The 17,677-nt window shown below is 35.7% G+C and overlaps 1 protein-coding gene across 4 annotated transcripts in view; it reads left to right on the top strand.

The window, feature by feature from the left end:
• LOC120236879 (activating transcription factor 7 interacting protein) overlaps positions 1-17,677 on the top strand; it is a 112,874-nt gene that overhangs the window by 53,691 nt on the left and 41,506 nt on the right. For 3 of the 4 annotated variants that reach the window (XM_039239938.1, XM_039239937.1, XM_039239935.1), the window contains 3 exons: positions 4,792-4,875; positions 6,361-6,506; positions 7,824-7,961. In XM_039239938.1, the coding sequence (XP_039095869.1) occupies positions 4,792-4,875; positions 6,361-6,506; positions 7,824-7,961 (368 nt within the window). The remainder of the gene's footprint in view (positions 1-4,791; positions 4,876-6,360; positions 6,507-7,823; positions 7,962-17,677) is intronic. The other variant, XM_039239936.1, reaches the window with a different exon arrangement.

The following is a 17,677-nucleotide window of genomic DNA, read 5'->3' on the forward strand; positions in this document are numbered from 1 at the left end:
ATTCCTAGACAAAAAAGGAAGGAATGAGAAAAATCGTATTTTGCTTTCATGGTCAAACTCAAATATCATTTCTGTTTGAAACTTCTCAATTCTTTTCAGAGTGGCATGAATACTTTTATGTCATTTTCTTTGCCTCAGAACTCTGTGAGAGGGGTGAGAGGGGTGACCTTGTAGCATTAAACACAGTATTTGGTTTCTAGTTTGTTCATAAGAAAAAAATAGGCCTAGGAGACACAGGGGATGTTTTTTCCCCCAATAGATCATACCAGGTTTTGGAGATAGAGATCTTTTTGTTATTAAAAGATGACTTCATTTCCAAAAAGTATTTATTCATTTATTAAAGCTGTATAGAGAGACAGGCCAAGCTCTTCTTGGTTTTGGGGATTTAAAGATGAAATTTAGTACTTGCCTTCAGGATGCAGACAAGAATTCAATCATAGGACATTAAATACAAAGCTGTGAATATAGTTAATGTTTAATTGGTATTCTGGGAGTTTATTGAAGGGTAACTGTATAAAAACCTAAGTGTATTTAGGAAAGCACTTTACTTTCACTGTCTGCGTAACATAGGGTCTAATCCCTGTTAATTGCAGGTCCATCCTACTTAATCAGGCCAAAAATCTTGGAGCCATTCTTATTTTTTCTCTATATCCCGTATCCCATCAGTCCATCAGGAAATCCTGTTGCCTCTACTTTCAGAATAGATGTAGAGTCCAGTCTCTTATCATCTATTATCATCACCCTTGCTCTGAAACACTATCATCAGGTCAAAATGATGCTCGGGTCCGTGCTCAGTAAATATTTGTGGAGCGAATGAATAATTGGTAAGTGTATTAAGGGAGACCTTGGTTACAATGCTAGAGCATTCTAACTGTACTTGGGAGCCATCAAATGATTTCAAGCAGAGAATGACATGATGAAGTTTACATTTTGGAAAGATAAGTAACCATGTTTAGGGTGACCGGAACTCATTCATTCAGTAAATGTTTATAGAGAGAGCGGTATTAGGGCAAGTCCTTAAAAAACCTTTTGGTAGACTATATAAGAAAGCAGTAGCAAATTGCGTAGTATTATTTCATAAATTTATACATCTTACCTTTATGTCAGGACTTGATATTAAGAACCATCCTTCTCACTCAATGCTATTAAATGTCAAGACATGGCTATTAAGTCATCTGTGTGTTTACTTACTTTTAGACTTTTATCTGATTTTATGCTACTAGCAGAGTAAGTGTAGTGATAGTCTTAATTTCTTAGCTGCTAAGTAAACTTTTATTTCCTGTCCTCCCTTTCCTGATCCCCCAAGGAAAGTTTGTGTATAGTATGTTGAAGTGTATTTTCTTCATTGGTCTTAAAACTGTACCCTATTCTCTTTACATGGTAGCAGAATCTGCTATAGTGGTTACAGTAGTCCCCTTTTTTCAATGGTTTCACTTTCCATAGTTTCAGTTTTTGCAGGTTTAGTTACCCACAGTCAACCGTGGTCTGGCAGCAGATGGTTCTTCTGATTTCCTGTCTTTAGTATTGACTTTCTGGGTCAGTGGTAGTCCCAACACTACGTGGCAATGCCTGTGTCATTTCCCTCGCTTCCTCTCATCACATAAGCATTCTGTCATTTCACATCATCACAACAACCGTGTACAGAACAATAAGATAATTTGAGGGAGAGACCATGTTTATATAACTTATTACAGTATACTGCTATAATTGTTTTATTATTAGTTATTGTTAATCTCCTGTGCCTGATTTACAAATTAAACTTTATCATAGGTATGTATGTATGTATGGGAAATACCATGTAGGGTTCAGTACTATCCATGGTTTCAGGCACCCACTGGGGGTGTTGGAACATAGCCCCCGCAGATGAGTGCCTATAGTACATAGTATATGTCATTTGTGTTGCTGCGCACCTTCGTAGGCATTACTTTCATCATTTTTCAGTTCTTGACTAATTTTTAATGTTCTCAGAACATAGAGTTATAAGTTGAAGTACTGAAGTTTGGCTCTTCCCTCTAGCTACTAATATTTATGTGCTGTACTAATTTGAAAACATAAACCTCCGTCATTTCAGGCACTTTATTTTTTTAGCAAATTTGTTTTAAATATAACAGTTACGATGGCTATGAGCAGCAGTAAAAAATAATGAAAGATACCAGAAAGCAAATACAAAAGCCATTTTAATTTTACAGTAGTAAAAGACCTAAAAAGTATTGCAGATACACTGAGTAGGCCTGAAGACATTGTCATATTGTTGCATGGTACTGTATGTTAACTGATGCTCATTAGATGATTAAAATCATACTGTTTATTAAGAAGGCAAGGAAAATAAAACTTTCTTTCTGGAAAAGTCCAAACAGCGGTAGAGGAGGTATACATATTAGTTTATCTTCCATTCACCCTCTATGTTATAGACTCTTTTTTTCTCTAGCTCCTGTTCCATCTCTTTCTTCTCTTTCAGAGTCATTCTTCACATTAGAGTAATAGGCTAGCACTGTTTTTTCTTCTCCTACTTACTCTTTAGTTGAATTTTAATTTTCTTCTTGCCAGCATCCCTTCCTAATTGTTATTAGTAAAGTGACATTGATGAAAAGGCAATTTATAGAAAAGGAAATACAAATAGCCAATAAATATAAAGATTCTCAACCTCACAAGGCATATCAGCAAGATGTGGCATTATTGATAAAGTGAAATTTGTTCTTTGGGTGGTATCATAATTTGGAAAATAAAGACTCTATAAACCTTTATCTCAAGCAGTCTAGTTACTCTGTGTCTCTGGGGACTGGGGACTAGGAAACTCAGAAATCACCACCCTCAGTATTAAAATCAGGAGGATTTGGAAAACTACATATAGAAAAGTATGCTTTGTAATAAGCTTGTGATCTATAAGGGAGTAAAACAAATTTTCATTTCATTGAAACTGGAGTTGAGGGATGGGATCTTTTAATATTCTTTTTTTTTTTTTTTTTTTAATGTTTTTAATTTATTTCTAGGAGAGAGAGAGAGACAGCGTGAGCAGGGGAGGGTCAGAGAGAGAGGGAGACACAGACTGAAACAGGCTCCAGGCTCTGAGCTGGCAGTCAGCGCAGAGCCCGACGCGGGGCTCGAACCCACGAACCGCGAGATCATGACCTAAGCGAAAGTCGGACGCTTAACCGACTAAGCCACCCAGGCGCCCCAGGATCTTTTAATATTCTTAATGAGCATAGTAAATGGAGTGTTAATTTTATAATGCTCATTTATTTTATTTTTATGTATTTATTTTTAATATTTATTTTAAAATTTATAAATAGGTTTAGTTGGGACACCTCTCTTGCTCAGTCAGTAGAGCATGTGATTTTTTTTTTTAATGCTTATTCATTTTTGAGAGACACAGAGAGTGAGCTGAGGAGGGGCAGAGAGAGAGGGAGACACAGAATCTGAAGCAGCAGGCGCCAGGCTCTGAGCTGTCAGCACAGAGCCCGATACAGGGCTTGAACCCACGAACCGTGAGATCATGACCTGAGCCAAAGTCAGACGTTTAACCAACTGAGCCACTCAGGTGCCCCAAGCATGTGATTTTTGATCTCGGGCTCATGAGTTCAAGCCCCACATTGGGTATGGAGCTAACTTAAAAAAAAATAGTTTTAATAATCTTTATGTGCTCTGTTAAACTGTTTTGTTTTGACTATAGTCATGGTTTACAGCTTTATTGTTTTACCTTAGTGTGAAAAAAAATATTTTTAAGGGCCTTAATAGGTTCATCACCTATTTTTCACCTAAAAGGTCTTTTCAGTCATTTTACCTTTGACTTCTGCCATCAGGTTGTTGGGATTAAACATGGCTGTTTGGAGAAGAAATGCCTTATCAAAATCTTAATGCTATATTTTTTGTGATTACTTATTTAATTTTGGTTGCAGAATATGATGAAACACCATGTTTTATTGAAACCCCTGGGGAGCCAGTTGCAGTGATGTAAGGAGGAAAAATAGAAACCCAAACATGTTAGTGATTTGTTCTTCTCCCCCATTTGATGATTATGTTAGTTGAGGAGATATAGATTGATTTACTAAATACCCTTTCTGGTACCTCTGGGATTTTATTTGTTTTAACAGTACAATTGTATAAACATTTTTACCAATACTTTTTGGTAACACTCTTCAGTTGTTATGTTTTATTATATGCCTTGTGAAAACTAACCTTTTTGTACATTGGACTTTTCTCACCTAAATGATGGCAGAAATAATGTATAGGATTATACCAAGGATATGAAGTAATGTATGTCATATGCTTAACTCAGTTGCTGGCACTGGCATCAGTTAAGTTAAACTTTCATTATCTTCAGGACAGTTTTTCCGTATCCATTTTATGAACTATCTCATAACCATTAAAATAACTTAATGATTTAATCTGTCTCATTAAAATTTTAGGTGTTTTGAATTTGCTAGTACTTTGTAGTTATTTTTTTTTTGTAATTGTGACAACTACTCTAGTACTTTAGTTTTGGTAATTGAATGTAATGGAGTCTAAATGCTTTATAATAGTTTTCACCTTTTATTAATCAACTATCGACAGTAAATTACTATGTAAGATTGTTTTACAATCTATACTATTAATTTTCTTCCACATTAAGCACTTTTAAAAGTGGACTTGGTCATTCTATGCTCCTGTTCTAGAACATTTCTAAAATGTCACATTTTGAGATGGATTTTATAACAGTTTATTGACAAGATAGTTAATACCAAAAATGTAAATTACAATGAGTTGCTATGAATGCTAATAGAAGTAAGCTTTCCTTTTTTATTTTTGTTACAGTAGAAGTCGAAACTAGCGAAAAGGACGGCAAACCTGAGGAAGAAGATCAAGTAATTAATGAAGATGAAAGACCTTCTGAGAAAAGTAAGCATGTACAAAAAACTTGACCTAGTTTAAAAAACTGGTAATTCATCGTCTCTTCTTCTAAGGCTGTGAAATATACTTTAATTTCCATGAGATGATTTAAAAACTTTTCAGTTTAAGTGAAACACAGTTCAGTCATTTTGTTGATAGCTAACCCAAGGATTTTTGAAAGTATTATTTCATATACTTTAGTGTTTTATTTATTTATACTTTCCATTGTTCCATATGAAAGAGTTAAGCTTATTTAGTAAAGTACTATCTGAATGTCTTGAGATAAATTGTTTTAGATTTATATTTAGAGCATGGCACTAATAATTTTTGTTAGTGATATAAATGAAAGAAATTATGTATCTTAGTCTTCTTAAGGTTCTTAAGCTTCATAGGATGGGGAATTGATGGAATGGAGTGTCATTTGGTTTTTAAGATTATAATTGGATTAGAAGTCAAGAAACCTAGGTTCTGTATCTTTCCCTGTCATTCTAAGTTTCCATGTATGACTATATAAACTATGATTACAAGAGAAATTATAGAAGAGAACTGGATTTTAAGAGTAGGCACATAGTTATATGGATATAGAGAAAAGTGAAGAGGGATACTTATGGTTACCTAAAGACGTTTCCATTTAATAAGTGGAGATTTTAGTTTTTTTTTACTTTTTATATATTAAAAAAGAAACCAGATAATAAAATTTACTTATGATCTCATGAATGTTACCAATATTTGAAATACAAATTTTCTAAATGAAGATCTTTGAATATCTTTACCAAATTTACTTTTATAATGAAATTAGTTTTCTTTTTATTTATTTGAAATTCATTAGGATATGTTAAGAATAACTATTCTTATGTTACTTTCCTAAAGTTAATGATTAAGAATTTTTTTTTGAAATTTACTGAGGAAAAAAAAGTACTGAAAAGGAAAAATTAAATAATTAAACCTATGCACAGTTGTTAGAACCCTGTGACATGAGAATGAATAATATATATTGTCAAGGATTCATGTGCACTATAAAGTTTAGGAAAGGAAATAAATATGAGTTGATTTCTCATATCTCATATTCATATTTTAGGTGATTCTCAAGGAAAAAATGTTTTATGTTCCCATTGTACATTGCTTAGCCATTAAGAAATTTTTGTTTAGCATATTGAAAATCATTTCAAGCTCAGAGCTTAAAAGCTCCTACTCACTTTTTGTTTTTAAGTGTATTTATTTTGAGAAAGAGAGTAAATGTGCACAAGCTGGAGAGGGGTAGAGAGAGGGGAGATTTCATGAACAGTGAGATCATGACCGGAGCCTAAATCAAGGGTCAGATGCTTAACCAATTGAGCCACCCAGGCGCCCCTACCTACCCACTTTTCTAATCTCAAAGACAGTTTGTAAAATAACTGATTGAGAATGGTATTGTTGTGATAGCTAGAAATAATAACTTGCTGAGAATGGAAAAGAGGCATTAAGTCTATTAATCATTATACTTTTTGTTCTCAGGCGAATTTTCCAGAAGAAAGCGATCTAAGTCAGAGGACATGGACAATATACAGTCCAAACGTCGTCGATACATGGAAGAAGAATATGAGGCAGAATTTCAAGTGAAGATTACAGCCAAGGGAGATATTAACCAGAAGCTACAAAAGGTGTTGCAGATTACAAATTAAAAACCGTATTAAATAAAAAGCATGACCATTTTTATTTTATTAGATTTTTGACATTATTCTGTATTTTACTGGCATATTTAGGTTTTTCATAGAACTTGAAGAAAGTAGTTAAGCTTATTATTCTCAATAATTAAAAAACTTTCTGATTCATTTTTAAAGAGTTTTCAGATTTTATTTTTTCTTCTGTACTGAACTTTATCCTAGTGGCAATATTAAGGTCTTACATGTTAACATTTGTTATAAGCTGGTTTCGTGGTTGTAATTTCCTATATTGTAAAATCTTTATTATGTACTTTAGGCTTAGTTTTAAAAATGATAGGGACAGAGCTTTAGAATGACTAGGGAAAGAGAGTAGTTAAAATATGGACTTCGGAAACGTCCGCCATAACTAGAGTTAGAAATACTGAAAATACATAGCGTGTAATATATTTTTCAAAATATGTTAACAGATATTAATGACAAATGCCTTTTTTAGAGGAATAGGAAACTCATGTAAAATTAGTTGTTTAGGGTCTTGTAAATTTAATGATGAATTTATAACTAATCTAGGTTTTAGACTACTGTCCTTCCACTAAGATACAGTATAAATATACACATTAGAAAAAGGAGTAGCAAGGCAATAAAAGGTGGCTCTTTTTTCTTCCAGCTTTTCAATTTGTCTCATGGAGCTAATAATGCTTACTTAGTCTTTTTTATAGAGTTGTTACAAATAGGAAGGTAGGTATGTGAAAGAATTCTGGAACTTTTATTTGAAACTTCTATGTGTACTGAGAGTTTACGCCTCTGGAACGGTATTACTCAAGTATGGACTGTGGACATATTCCATGTATTATTCTATTTGCTATGGATCCAAAATAAGATAAATATGTAAATTGTGAGTAAGCATTCAGAAATATTTCATAGAAATTTCATAGTGCAGTGACATTCTTAGTGTCTCAAAAAAATATCCTCCGCAACAGATTAGAAATTTTAAAAACTGGTCCTTTCCTTCAACTGATTTCCTTTGAATCACAGTAGAAGGTATGAGAGACAAATATTAAAACTTCCGTTTAAAATTATTTATAAAATTTCACCATCTGGAAATTTTCTATTTTTAGTATAATTCTATCATAGCAGATATTACATATGTAGAAGTGGAGGCTTTTAGCAGATGACATTGTGTTATGGATGCCAGCATGGTGTTTGTTAAACTAATCCACATATCAGTACCGTCTTATTGGTACTTAAGAATATGTACAGTTTGCTGCTTGCTAAAATGTCTTCTTTGCTGTAACAAAGAAATATGTATCTCTTTAGGTTGTACAGTGGTTGCTGGAAGAAAAATTGTGTGCACTACAGTGTGCTGTGTTTGATAAGACTTTGGCAGAATTGAAAACACGAGTGGAAAAGATTGAATGTAACAAGAGACATAAAACAGTTATTACTGAACTACAGGTTTGTATACTGACTTGAATTGTATACTCATGTGTCATTATTTTTATCACTTATTTTTGAGGTCCCATTTTCGAAATATTAGAAGTAAAAGGAGTCTCCATTAGTTTGCCAAGGCTGCCATAAAAAATGTACTATAAACTGGTGGCTTAAATAACAAATGTATTGTCTCATGGTTCTTGAGGCTAAAAGTCTAAGCTCAGGGTGTTGGAAGAATTGGTTCTGTTTGAGGGGCTGCAAGAAAGGACCTCTTCATGTGGCTCCTCTAGCTTCTGATGGTTTACTGACATCTTTGGCATTCCTTGCTTTGTAGAAACTTCATCCTGATCACTGGCTTTGTCTTCACATGGCAGTTTACTTGTGTGTGCCCAAATTTCCCCTTTTTACAAAGAAACCAGGTATTTTGGATTGGGGCCCACCCTACTCCAGTGTGACCTTATCCTAACTAATAACCTTTGTAAAGACCCTATTTCCAAATTGAGTCACATTCTGAGACACTTGGAGTTCAGACTTCAACGTAGGAACTTTTGAGACGCATATACGCAGTTCAGCCCATAGTAGAGCTTCAAGACCTATCTTGGTTTTCGAATATGTTTTAGTCACTGAAGAAAGGCTGGTAGTATCTAGCATGGCACAAGTACCAAATAATATTTATTGTAAGTGATTCTTTTTATATTAATCCACTTCCTGCCATGGATCATACGTTATAAAGATATTAGTTAATTTATATTTGTTAATAATTGCTACCTCCTTTTTGTTATTAAATATAACTATATATTAACATGCAGTGCCAGAGCTTCTAATTGACTGAAATGAACACATGTTAACATGCTGTACTAATTCATTTTATTCCAAGACTAAGAAATTAGAAATTTTTATCAGTACATTCATTCTGTCATAAGTAAATGTGTGGTTTCTATTAGGCTTTCTGAAATCGGAGCATAGTCTATAGATGATGAGTTTGCAAACCACTTACAGAGGTTTATTTTACAAATGAGGTGGGGCGCCTGGGGGCTCAGTTGGTTAAATGTCTGACTCATGATTTTGGCTCAGGTCATGATCTCTCTGTTGGTGGACTTGGTCCCCATGTTGGGGACATGGAGCTTGCTTGAGATTCTGTCTCTCTCTCTCTCTCTGCCCCTTCCCCACATGTGTGTTCTCTTTTCTCTCTCTCAGAAATTAAGAAATAAACATTAAAGACAAACAAATGAGGGCAAAGTAATCCATGAAAATAAAGTCACTGTTTTCTAGTTATAAAGCAAATTCTATCCAAATGTGACTAGAATTTATGTATTATATTTCTCAACCTAAAAGTTCTTTTCTTGGTTTCATATTGCTAATTTTGTTTGAGGTCAGACTTTTTTTTTTAATAAGAAGGTCTTTGTAGTAATTTTGTAATTTAGAACAATACTAGTCTTGTTTCTTCCTTTAGCAGGTCTTTCTAATAGTGATAGTGTTGTTTAATTATTAAACTTTATTTTACTAATACTGTTGAGAATTTTGAATTAGAACTTGAAAATGTTTGCTGATTTAAAAAGGTGATTTCAGGGGCGCCTGGGTAGCTCAGTTGGTTAAGCGACCAACTTTGGCTCAGGTCATGATCTCACAGTTCGTGGGTTCAAGCCCCGTGTCAGGCTCTGTGCTGACAGCTAGCTCAGAGCCTGGAGCTTGCTTTAGATTCTGTATCTCCCTCTTTCTGACCTGATCTGTATCTCCCTCTCCCCTGCTCATGCTGTCTCTCTCTCTCTCCGAAATAAATAAAACATTTTTTTTAAAAAGGTGATTTGTTTTTCATTTTGTAATTTTAGAACATGAGTTTTTGACTCTCAGATTCTCATGTAATGTGCAAGTCCAGATCTCTTAACATTTAATAAACCTTAGCACTTGGTGTTTCTTGGTAGCCTCAGAATTGGAATTTTTCAACACCAAACCAATCTTTCTTCCCATTGTTCCTCTTATTCCTAATTCTTGAATTCTTAGAAAATTCTTCAAAGAATATCTTCCCATTTTTCTTCTCACTGATAGTTTTTGAGTTCTTAGAAATAGATTTCTCTCAATTATTTCACATATACAGTGGGTTGTCAAATTATTTTTTTAATGTACTTTTTAATTTCTTATTCTTTTAATGTACTTTTGGATTCAATTTGTTAGTATCTTGTTGAGAACTTTTGCATCCATATTCATGAGGGATAATGTCTATAGTTTTTCAGTGGGGTCTTTGTCTGGTTTTGGAATCAAGATAACACTGGCTTGGTAGATGGAAGTTGCAAGTTTTCCTTCCATTTCTTTTTTTTTTTTTTTTTAATGTTTTTATTTACTTCTGAGAGAGAGTGAGAGAGACAGTGTAAGCAGGGGAGGGTCAGAGAGAGAGGGAGACGTGGAATCCGAAACAGGCTCCAGGCTCTGAGCTGGCTGTCAGCACAGAACCTGATGTGGGCCTCAAAACCACAAACCATGAGATCATGACCTGAGCCGAAGTCGGACGCTTAACCGACTGAGCCACCCAGGCACCCCCATTTCTACTTTTTGGAACAGTTTGAGAAGAATAGGTATTAACTCTTCTTTAAGTGTCTGGTAGAATTCTTCTGGGAAGCCATGTGGCCCAGGACTCTTGCTTGTTGGGAGAGTTTTGATTACTGATTCAGTTTCTTTGCTGGTTATGGGTCTGTTCAGATTTTCTGTTTCTTCCTATTTTAGTTTTGGTAGTTTGTGAATTATATCCATTTCTTCCAGATTGCCCAGTTTGTTGGCATATAATTTTTCATATTATTGTAATTGTTTGTATTTCTGTGTTGTTGGTTGTGATCTCTCCTCTTTCATTTGTGATTTTATTTATTTGGGTCCTTTTTCTTTTCTTTTTGATAAGTCTGGCTAGGAGTTTAACAATCTTTTAAATTCTTTCAAAGAACGAGCTCTTAGTCTTATTAATCTGTTCTACTGAAGTTTGTTTGTTATTCTGTAATTTACTTGTACTCTAATGCTTATTGGTTCCCTTCTTCTGCTGGCTTTAGGCTTTCTTTGCTGTTCCTTTTCTAGCTCTTTTAGGTGTAAGGTTAGGTTGTATATTTTGAGAGTTTTCTTGTTTCTTGAGGTAGACCTGTATTGCTGTATACCTCCCTCTTATGTCTACTTTTGCTGCAAACCAAAAGGTTCTGGAGTATTGTGTTTTCATTTTCATTTGCTTCTGTATATTTTGTTTTCCTTCTTTAATTTCCTGGTTAACCCATTCATTCGTGAGTAGAATGTTCAATATATTTGTGGTGTTTCCAAACTTTTTCTTGTGGTTGACTTCATGTTTCATAGTGTTATAGTCTGAAAATGTGCATTGTATAATCTAAGGCTTTTTGTGCTTGTCGAGGCCTGATTTGTGACCCAGTTTGTGATCTGTTATGGAGACTGTTCCATGTGCACTTGAAAAGAAGGTGTTTTCTGCTGCTTTAGGTTGAAATGCTCTTAATATATCTGTTAAGTCCTTATGGTCCAGTGTATCATTCAAAGCAATTGTTTTCTTGTTGATTATTTACTTGGATGTTCTGTTCATTGCTGTTATTGGGGTGTTAAAGTCACCTATCATTGTTATCAATGATTTTCTTTATGTTATTAATTGATTTACATATTTGGGTGTTCCAAAGTTGAGGGGATAAATATTTGAAATTGTTAGATCTTTGTGTTGAGATCCCTTTAAAATGATATAGTGCCTTTCTTTCTGTCTTGTTACAGTGTTTGATTTAAAATCTAATTTGTCTAATGTTTATATGGCTGCTCTGGCTTTCTTTTGATGTCTATTCAGCATGATAGATGATTTTCGATCCCCTTTCTACCTGGAGGTGTCTTCAGGTCCAAAATGAGTCTCATGTAGGAAGCATATGGATAGGTCTTCTCTTTTTATTCATTCTGATACCCTATGTCTTTTGATTGGAACATTTAGCCCATTTACATTCAGAGTGATTATTGATAGATAAAGAATTTCATATGATTGTATTACCTTAAAAGTTGTCATTTCTGGAGATTTTCTGTATTCCTTTCTAGTCTTTGTTGCTTTTGGTCTTTTTTTCCCACTCAGAGTCCCCTTTAATATTTCTTGTAGGGTTGGTTTAGTGTCAGACTGCTTTAGTTTGTGTTTGTCTGGGAAACTGCTTATCGCTCCTACTCTGAATGACAATCTTGTTAGTTAAAGTATTTTTGGCTGCATATTTTTCCCACTAAGCACACTGATATATCATGCCATTCTCTTCTGGCCTGCCAAGTTCTCTGGAGATATCTTCTTCTATCTTGATCTGTCTTCCCTTGTAGGTTAGGGATTTCTTTTCCTTTACTGCTTTCAGGATTCTTTCCTTAAGTCTGTGTTTTGCAAATTTTACTATGATATATCTTCATGTTGTCCAGCTTTTATTGATTTTAATGGGAGTTCTCTGTGCCTCCTGGATTTGGATGCCTGTTTCCTTTCCCTGATGAGGGATGTTTTCAGCTGTCATTTGCTCAAGAAGAACTTCTCCTCCTTTTGTCTTTCTTCTTTTTCTGGGACTCCTATGATACAAATGTTATTATATTTCATGGAGTTGCTGAAATATTATAAGTCTATATTTGTGATCCAATACTTGTCTTTCCCTCTTGTTTTCAGCTTCGTTATATTCCATAATTTTATCTTCTATATCACATTTTTTTTCTTCTGCTACTCCCTTGTGTTCATTATATCCAGTCATTTTTGCATCTTGGTTACAGCATTTTTATTTCAGCCTCACTAGCTTTTAGGATTTTTTTATCGTTGTAGTAAAGGTCGATCTGTTTTTTCTATGCTTTTTTCAAGCCCAGCTATTATTCTTATGACCATTCTTAAATTCTGGTTCAGGCATGTTACTTATATCTATTTCGATTAGCTCTGTGGTTGTGACTTCTTCTTGTTTTTTCTTTTGGGATGCATTCCTCCATCTTGGCATCTTACCTTAGTTTCTGTCTTTTATGTGTGAAGAAAGCTTGTGCTTTGTACTATTTCCACTAGAACTGACACTTTGCAGCACTCTATGAACAGTAGACCTGGTGCATGTAGGGTGATTTGTGCTCGTCTTCACTGGGAGGGGCCAGTGTTGCTCTAGCTCTTAATCACACTTGCCCTAGTGAGAAAGGCAGTGATAGGGTGCAGGGGGGGGTGGGCATAGTGTAAATGGCACAAGGCATTATCATGTGCACTGTGCCACTTGCTGAAGTCCCTCCATGCTGATGGGAGGGGTGAAAAATGGTGTCAGCCAGCTCTGTTCCCTGGAGAGGGGAGTGTATGCTGGCCGGTGTTCAGAATGCCCTTATAGAAGATCAAACAATCTACCCCCTTGTGTCCCCAGCTTCCATCAGATCCATGCCTTCAGCCTGTCTGTATCTGAGTCACTTGCAACGCAGTGCTCCTTTGTTTTATCTCAGGTGCCTGACTGGGTTTCTAAATTCCAAAAATTAGGGACCGTGCACAGGCTCAGACCTGTGATGATCCTCTGGAGAGGTTTTCACCTCACCGCGTCTCACACATTTGTCCCAGAAGGATAGTTGCACAACTGTATAAGGGCTTGGATTTTATAAATGTTAAAGCATAGTAAAAAGGCTATATCCATGTTAGCTGATCTCAGAAGGTATCTCTGCTGAATCAAAGAGCACCCGCCAACTCTTTTGTCCCCTTAGAAGCAGTGAGGCCCTCAAATGCCCTGCACAGAAGGGGAACTGTCTTTTCTAGCATGACACAGAATCCTTAGAGCACTCTGTCTAAACTGGAGCCTCTGCCCTCCTCATCCACAGGAGCACCACTAAGCCTATCAGGCTCGACTCTGGCAATGACATGAACCTACCTTCAGACTTTCAGCTCCACTGCTCTTAAAAACTTGTGACACTCAGCTCTCACTCATTTTCCCTGTCAATAGTTTTGGGGAAGTGTTTTTCTTTTTTTATTTTCTTTTTTTAAATTAAAAAAAAAATTTTTTTTTAGTGTTTTATTTATTTCTGAGAGAGAGAGAGAGAGCAGGAGAGGGTCGGAGAGAGAGGGAGATACAGAATCCGAAACAGGCTCCAGGCTCTGAGCTGTCAGCACAGAGCCCGACGCGAGGCTCGAACCCACGAACTATGAGATCATGACCTGAGCCGAAGTCGGACGCTTAACTGACTGAGCCACCCAGGCGCCCCGAGTGTTTTTCTTTTCTAATGCCCTGCATGCTGCTTTATCTCTCTCTCTCTCCCTCCCTCTTCCCCTGCTCCCTGTCCTTCTCTTTTTCCTCTCTCTGTGATCAGGGCTCCATCTACTCTGCAGCACCTGCTATTCTCTTCTCCCCCAAATCACATCTCCACCCATTCCTTTCTTCCATGATGTGGTCCCTGTTCTCCCTCTAGTTTTTCAGTTTGTTCCTTCAATTCTCAGATTGTTTTCCTGGGTGTTCAGTATCATTTGAAAATTATCTAGCTGTGTTTGAGGGACAAGGCAAGATCTTCCTACTACTTTGCCATCTTAACTCCTCTCTTCTGTATGTTTTCTTTACACAGTTTCTGTATCTTTGATATTGTTTGGGAGACATTGTTTTCCTGTTTTGCATATGTTTTCTTAAAGTTCTTTGTTCACTGTTTCTTTTAACTCCTTGAACAGATTTTAAACCATTTATTTAAAGTCTTTGTCTAGTAAGTCCAGTAACCTGAGTTATCTTTCTATTAATTATTTTCTTTCTGTGAATGACCCATACTTTCTTTTTTGTTGTTTCTTTGAATGCATCCTAATTTTTCTTTTTTGTTGACAACTATTATAGTGTTGCAATTCTGGGAATCAGATTTTTTTTTTCCACTACCCAGAGTTTGGAGATGCTGCTTATTGTGGTTTGTTGTTTATTGGTTTGATCTCTTTTAGAAACTATTTTTTGAAAGTATATATTCTTTGTTGTGCGTGGCTACTGAAATCTGTGTTTCATATGCTTAGCAGTCAGGTGACGTTTGGATAGTTACCTTAAATGCTTAGAGCATAAAAACGAAAAAATGGGAGAAAGAAAGAAAAGTACCTTACTTAACTTTGCAGATTACCTCTGTGTTGGTGCACTCCTTCAGTGCTTAAGCAGGCCATTTAAAACTTGACTTATCCAACTTGCCTTATCCTTCACTTACTGCTTGCGTAAGTGAAAGCTTAGGCTCTCTTCAGGCCATTCTGAGCATGCTTTTTTTCCTCCTGCGCATTTGCATAGTCTTCTCAATTCCCCAATAAGAGCATGAGCTTTTAAAGTCCCATTTTTGCCATGTTTCACCTTTCCTAACTTTTCCCTTCCTAGGCTTTTCTGTTTTGTGCTTGTCCATATTGGTGTCCTTTGCCCCAGTCTGCTGTGCCAATAACTTTGTCTTTAAATCTTTTTGGGAAAAGCTGTCTGGGATGGTGCCCAAACCTTGGATGTTACTCAGAGTTGTGGGAAACAAAGGTCTGCCTTTGTGCTGGGCCTTAAGGGAGTTGCCAGTTCCTACAGGGTCCATACCCTTTCTGTGGCACTGTCAGGTTGTATCAGGCGTTCAGGCTATTATCTTCACAGGTACTGCTGATCTGGGTGTGGGGAATGGTGAATGGGAAATTTAAAAGACCACAGTGCTCTCTTACTGTACAGCATCAGCTTTATTCTTCCCTAAGGCTTCCCTTGGCTGTTTTAAGTTTTTGAATAGATTCCAGAGTTGTGCAAAAGTTGATTCTAACAATGTTTGTCAGCTCATTGGTTGATTTTGGGGAAGGAACTGCACCCTGAAGTTCCCTACGCTGCTATTTTCAGTGATGTCTCTCTTTTCCAGTATTTTATTATTTTTACTTTCAAGGATTCCAGGATTTAAAACTTATATATCATTTACTTCAGCAAATAATTATATACTTTGCTAAATTATTTACTTTTTAAAATATATAAATGACCATAAACTTTTTGAAAATCCTACCAGGTATATGTATATTTTGTATTTCATTCCATAGCGTTTGGTTAGTGCATCTTCTTCATTCGCATATGTATATATTCATTTATTATAACTGACTCAGTCTGGCAAAATCTTAATGAGTTTTATAAAATTCAAAGTTAAGGGGCGCCTGGGTGGCTCAGTTGGTTGAGCATCCAAATTCAGCTCAGGTCGTGATCTCATGGCTCGTGAATTCTAGCCCTTCATCGGACTCTCTGCTGTCAGCACAGACCTCTCTTCAGACCCTCTGTGCCCCACCCCTGCCCCCTCCTGCTTGTGTGCGCATGCTCTCTTTCTCTCAAAAAATAACCTAAAAAAAAAAAAATTAAAAGTTAAAATACATTTGAAAACAGATAATCTGATTGAGTTTAGATATTTTGCTCTAAGGAACAAATTAATTACTAATTTTTGTATTAGTGCTTTGTTGTTTTAATGCAGCAGTTATTAAAATAATTGACTTTTGAGGGATTCATGATCCTTTTGCTATAGTGTAAAAATTTATTATAAATTGGAAAATTTGGTGACAGGATAGAATTGAGTCATGTAGACTTTATTTTTAGAGGAAAGTTTATTAAGTTCTCTTTTCTGCTAAAATCTTTAGGTATAAATTTCTTAGTAGATAGAGAAAAGTAGATTTTTATTGATTTTTATATTACTCGTCCCTCTAATGTATTTTTAAAATGGGCTAGATTAGGATTATTTAAAATCATTTTTATGACGTTATAATTGTTTTGCTGTGATATGACTTTTGTCCACATCTTTTTATTAACACCTGTTTTAAAATTGATAACTTCCTTTTCTGTGTACTACACATATTTTATAAGGCTGAAAAGTAATTTCTGCTCTTATAAAATATCTGGAGGGGCGCCTGGGTGGCTTAGTCGGTTGGGCATCTGACTTTCGCTTAGGTCATGATCTCGCGGTTTGTGGGTTCGAGCCCCGTGTCGGGCTCTGTGCTGACTGTCAGCTCAGAGCCTGGAGCCTATTTCAGAGTCTGTGTCTCCCTCTCTCTCTGACCCTCCCCTGCTCACGCTGTCTCTCTCTCTCTCCTGGAAATAAATAAAAAATATTAAAAAAAAAAAAATATCTGGAGAATTAGTTATATAATAATTTTCTATATTACCTTAAGGATTGGTTGGTTTCTGAATTGTGAAAAAGCTTTGCGTGTTTTCACTTTTTCAGAGATGTCAAATAGTATAGTTGAATCTCAACCGTTATTCCCATGAATTTAATTATTTTTTAAATAAAGGATGTTTACTTTGATGTGTTGTCAAGATTAGAACTATAGTGACTTCTAAGAAAGTCTTATTTTTTTTTTTAGAAACTTTTTAAAACTTTATTTATTTATTTATTTTTGAGAGTGAGAGCGAGAGAGAAAGAGAGAGAGACAGCATGATCAGGGGAGGGTCAGAGAAAGAGGGAGGTACAGAATCTGAAGCAGGCTCCAGGCTCTAAGCTAGCTGTCAGCACAGAGCCTGACGCGGGGCTCGAACCCATGAACCATGAGATCATGACCTGAGCTGAAGTTGGACGCTTAACCGACTGAGCCACCCAGGCGCCCCTAAGAAAGTCTTAAAATATTTAGCTTTTCTACCCCTCCCAGATCATAATTCTCCTCAAAACATATTTCCAGAGAATTGCCAAAGGCAGAAAAAATGGAAATTCTCCACTCTTCAGATCAGAACTGTAATTAAAGTACTGAATATCAAAACATATAAATTAAAGCCACAGTAGTCTTCAAAGGGAAATTTATAACTTTAAACTCATAACTGCTAAACAGGAAA

The sequence above is a fragment of the Hyaena hyaena genome, unplaced genomic scaffold (genome assembly GCF_003009895.1).
Source record: "Hyaena hyaena isolate Hyena2069 unplaced genomic scaffold, ASM300989v1 scaffold_164, whole genome shotgun sequence".
NCBI lineage: Eukaryota > Metazoa > Chordata > Mammalia > Carnivora > Hyaenidae > Hyaena > Hyaena hyaena.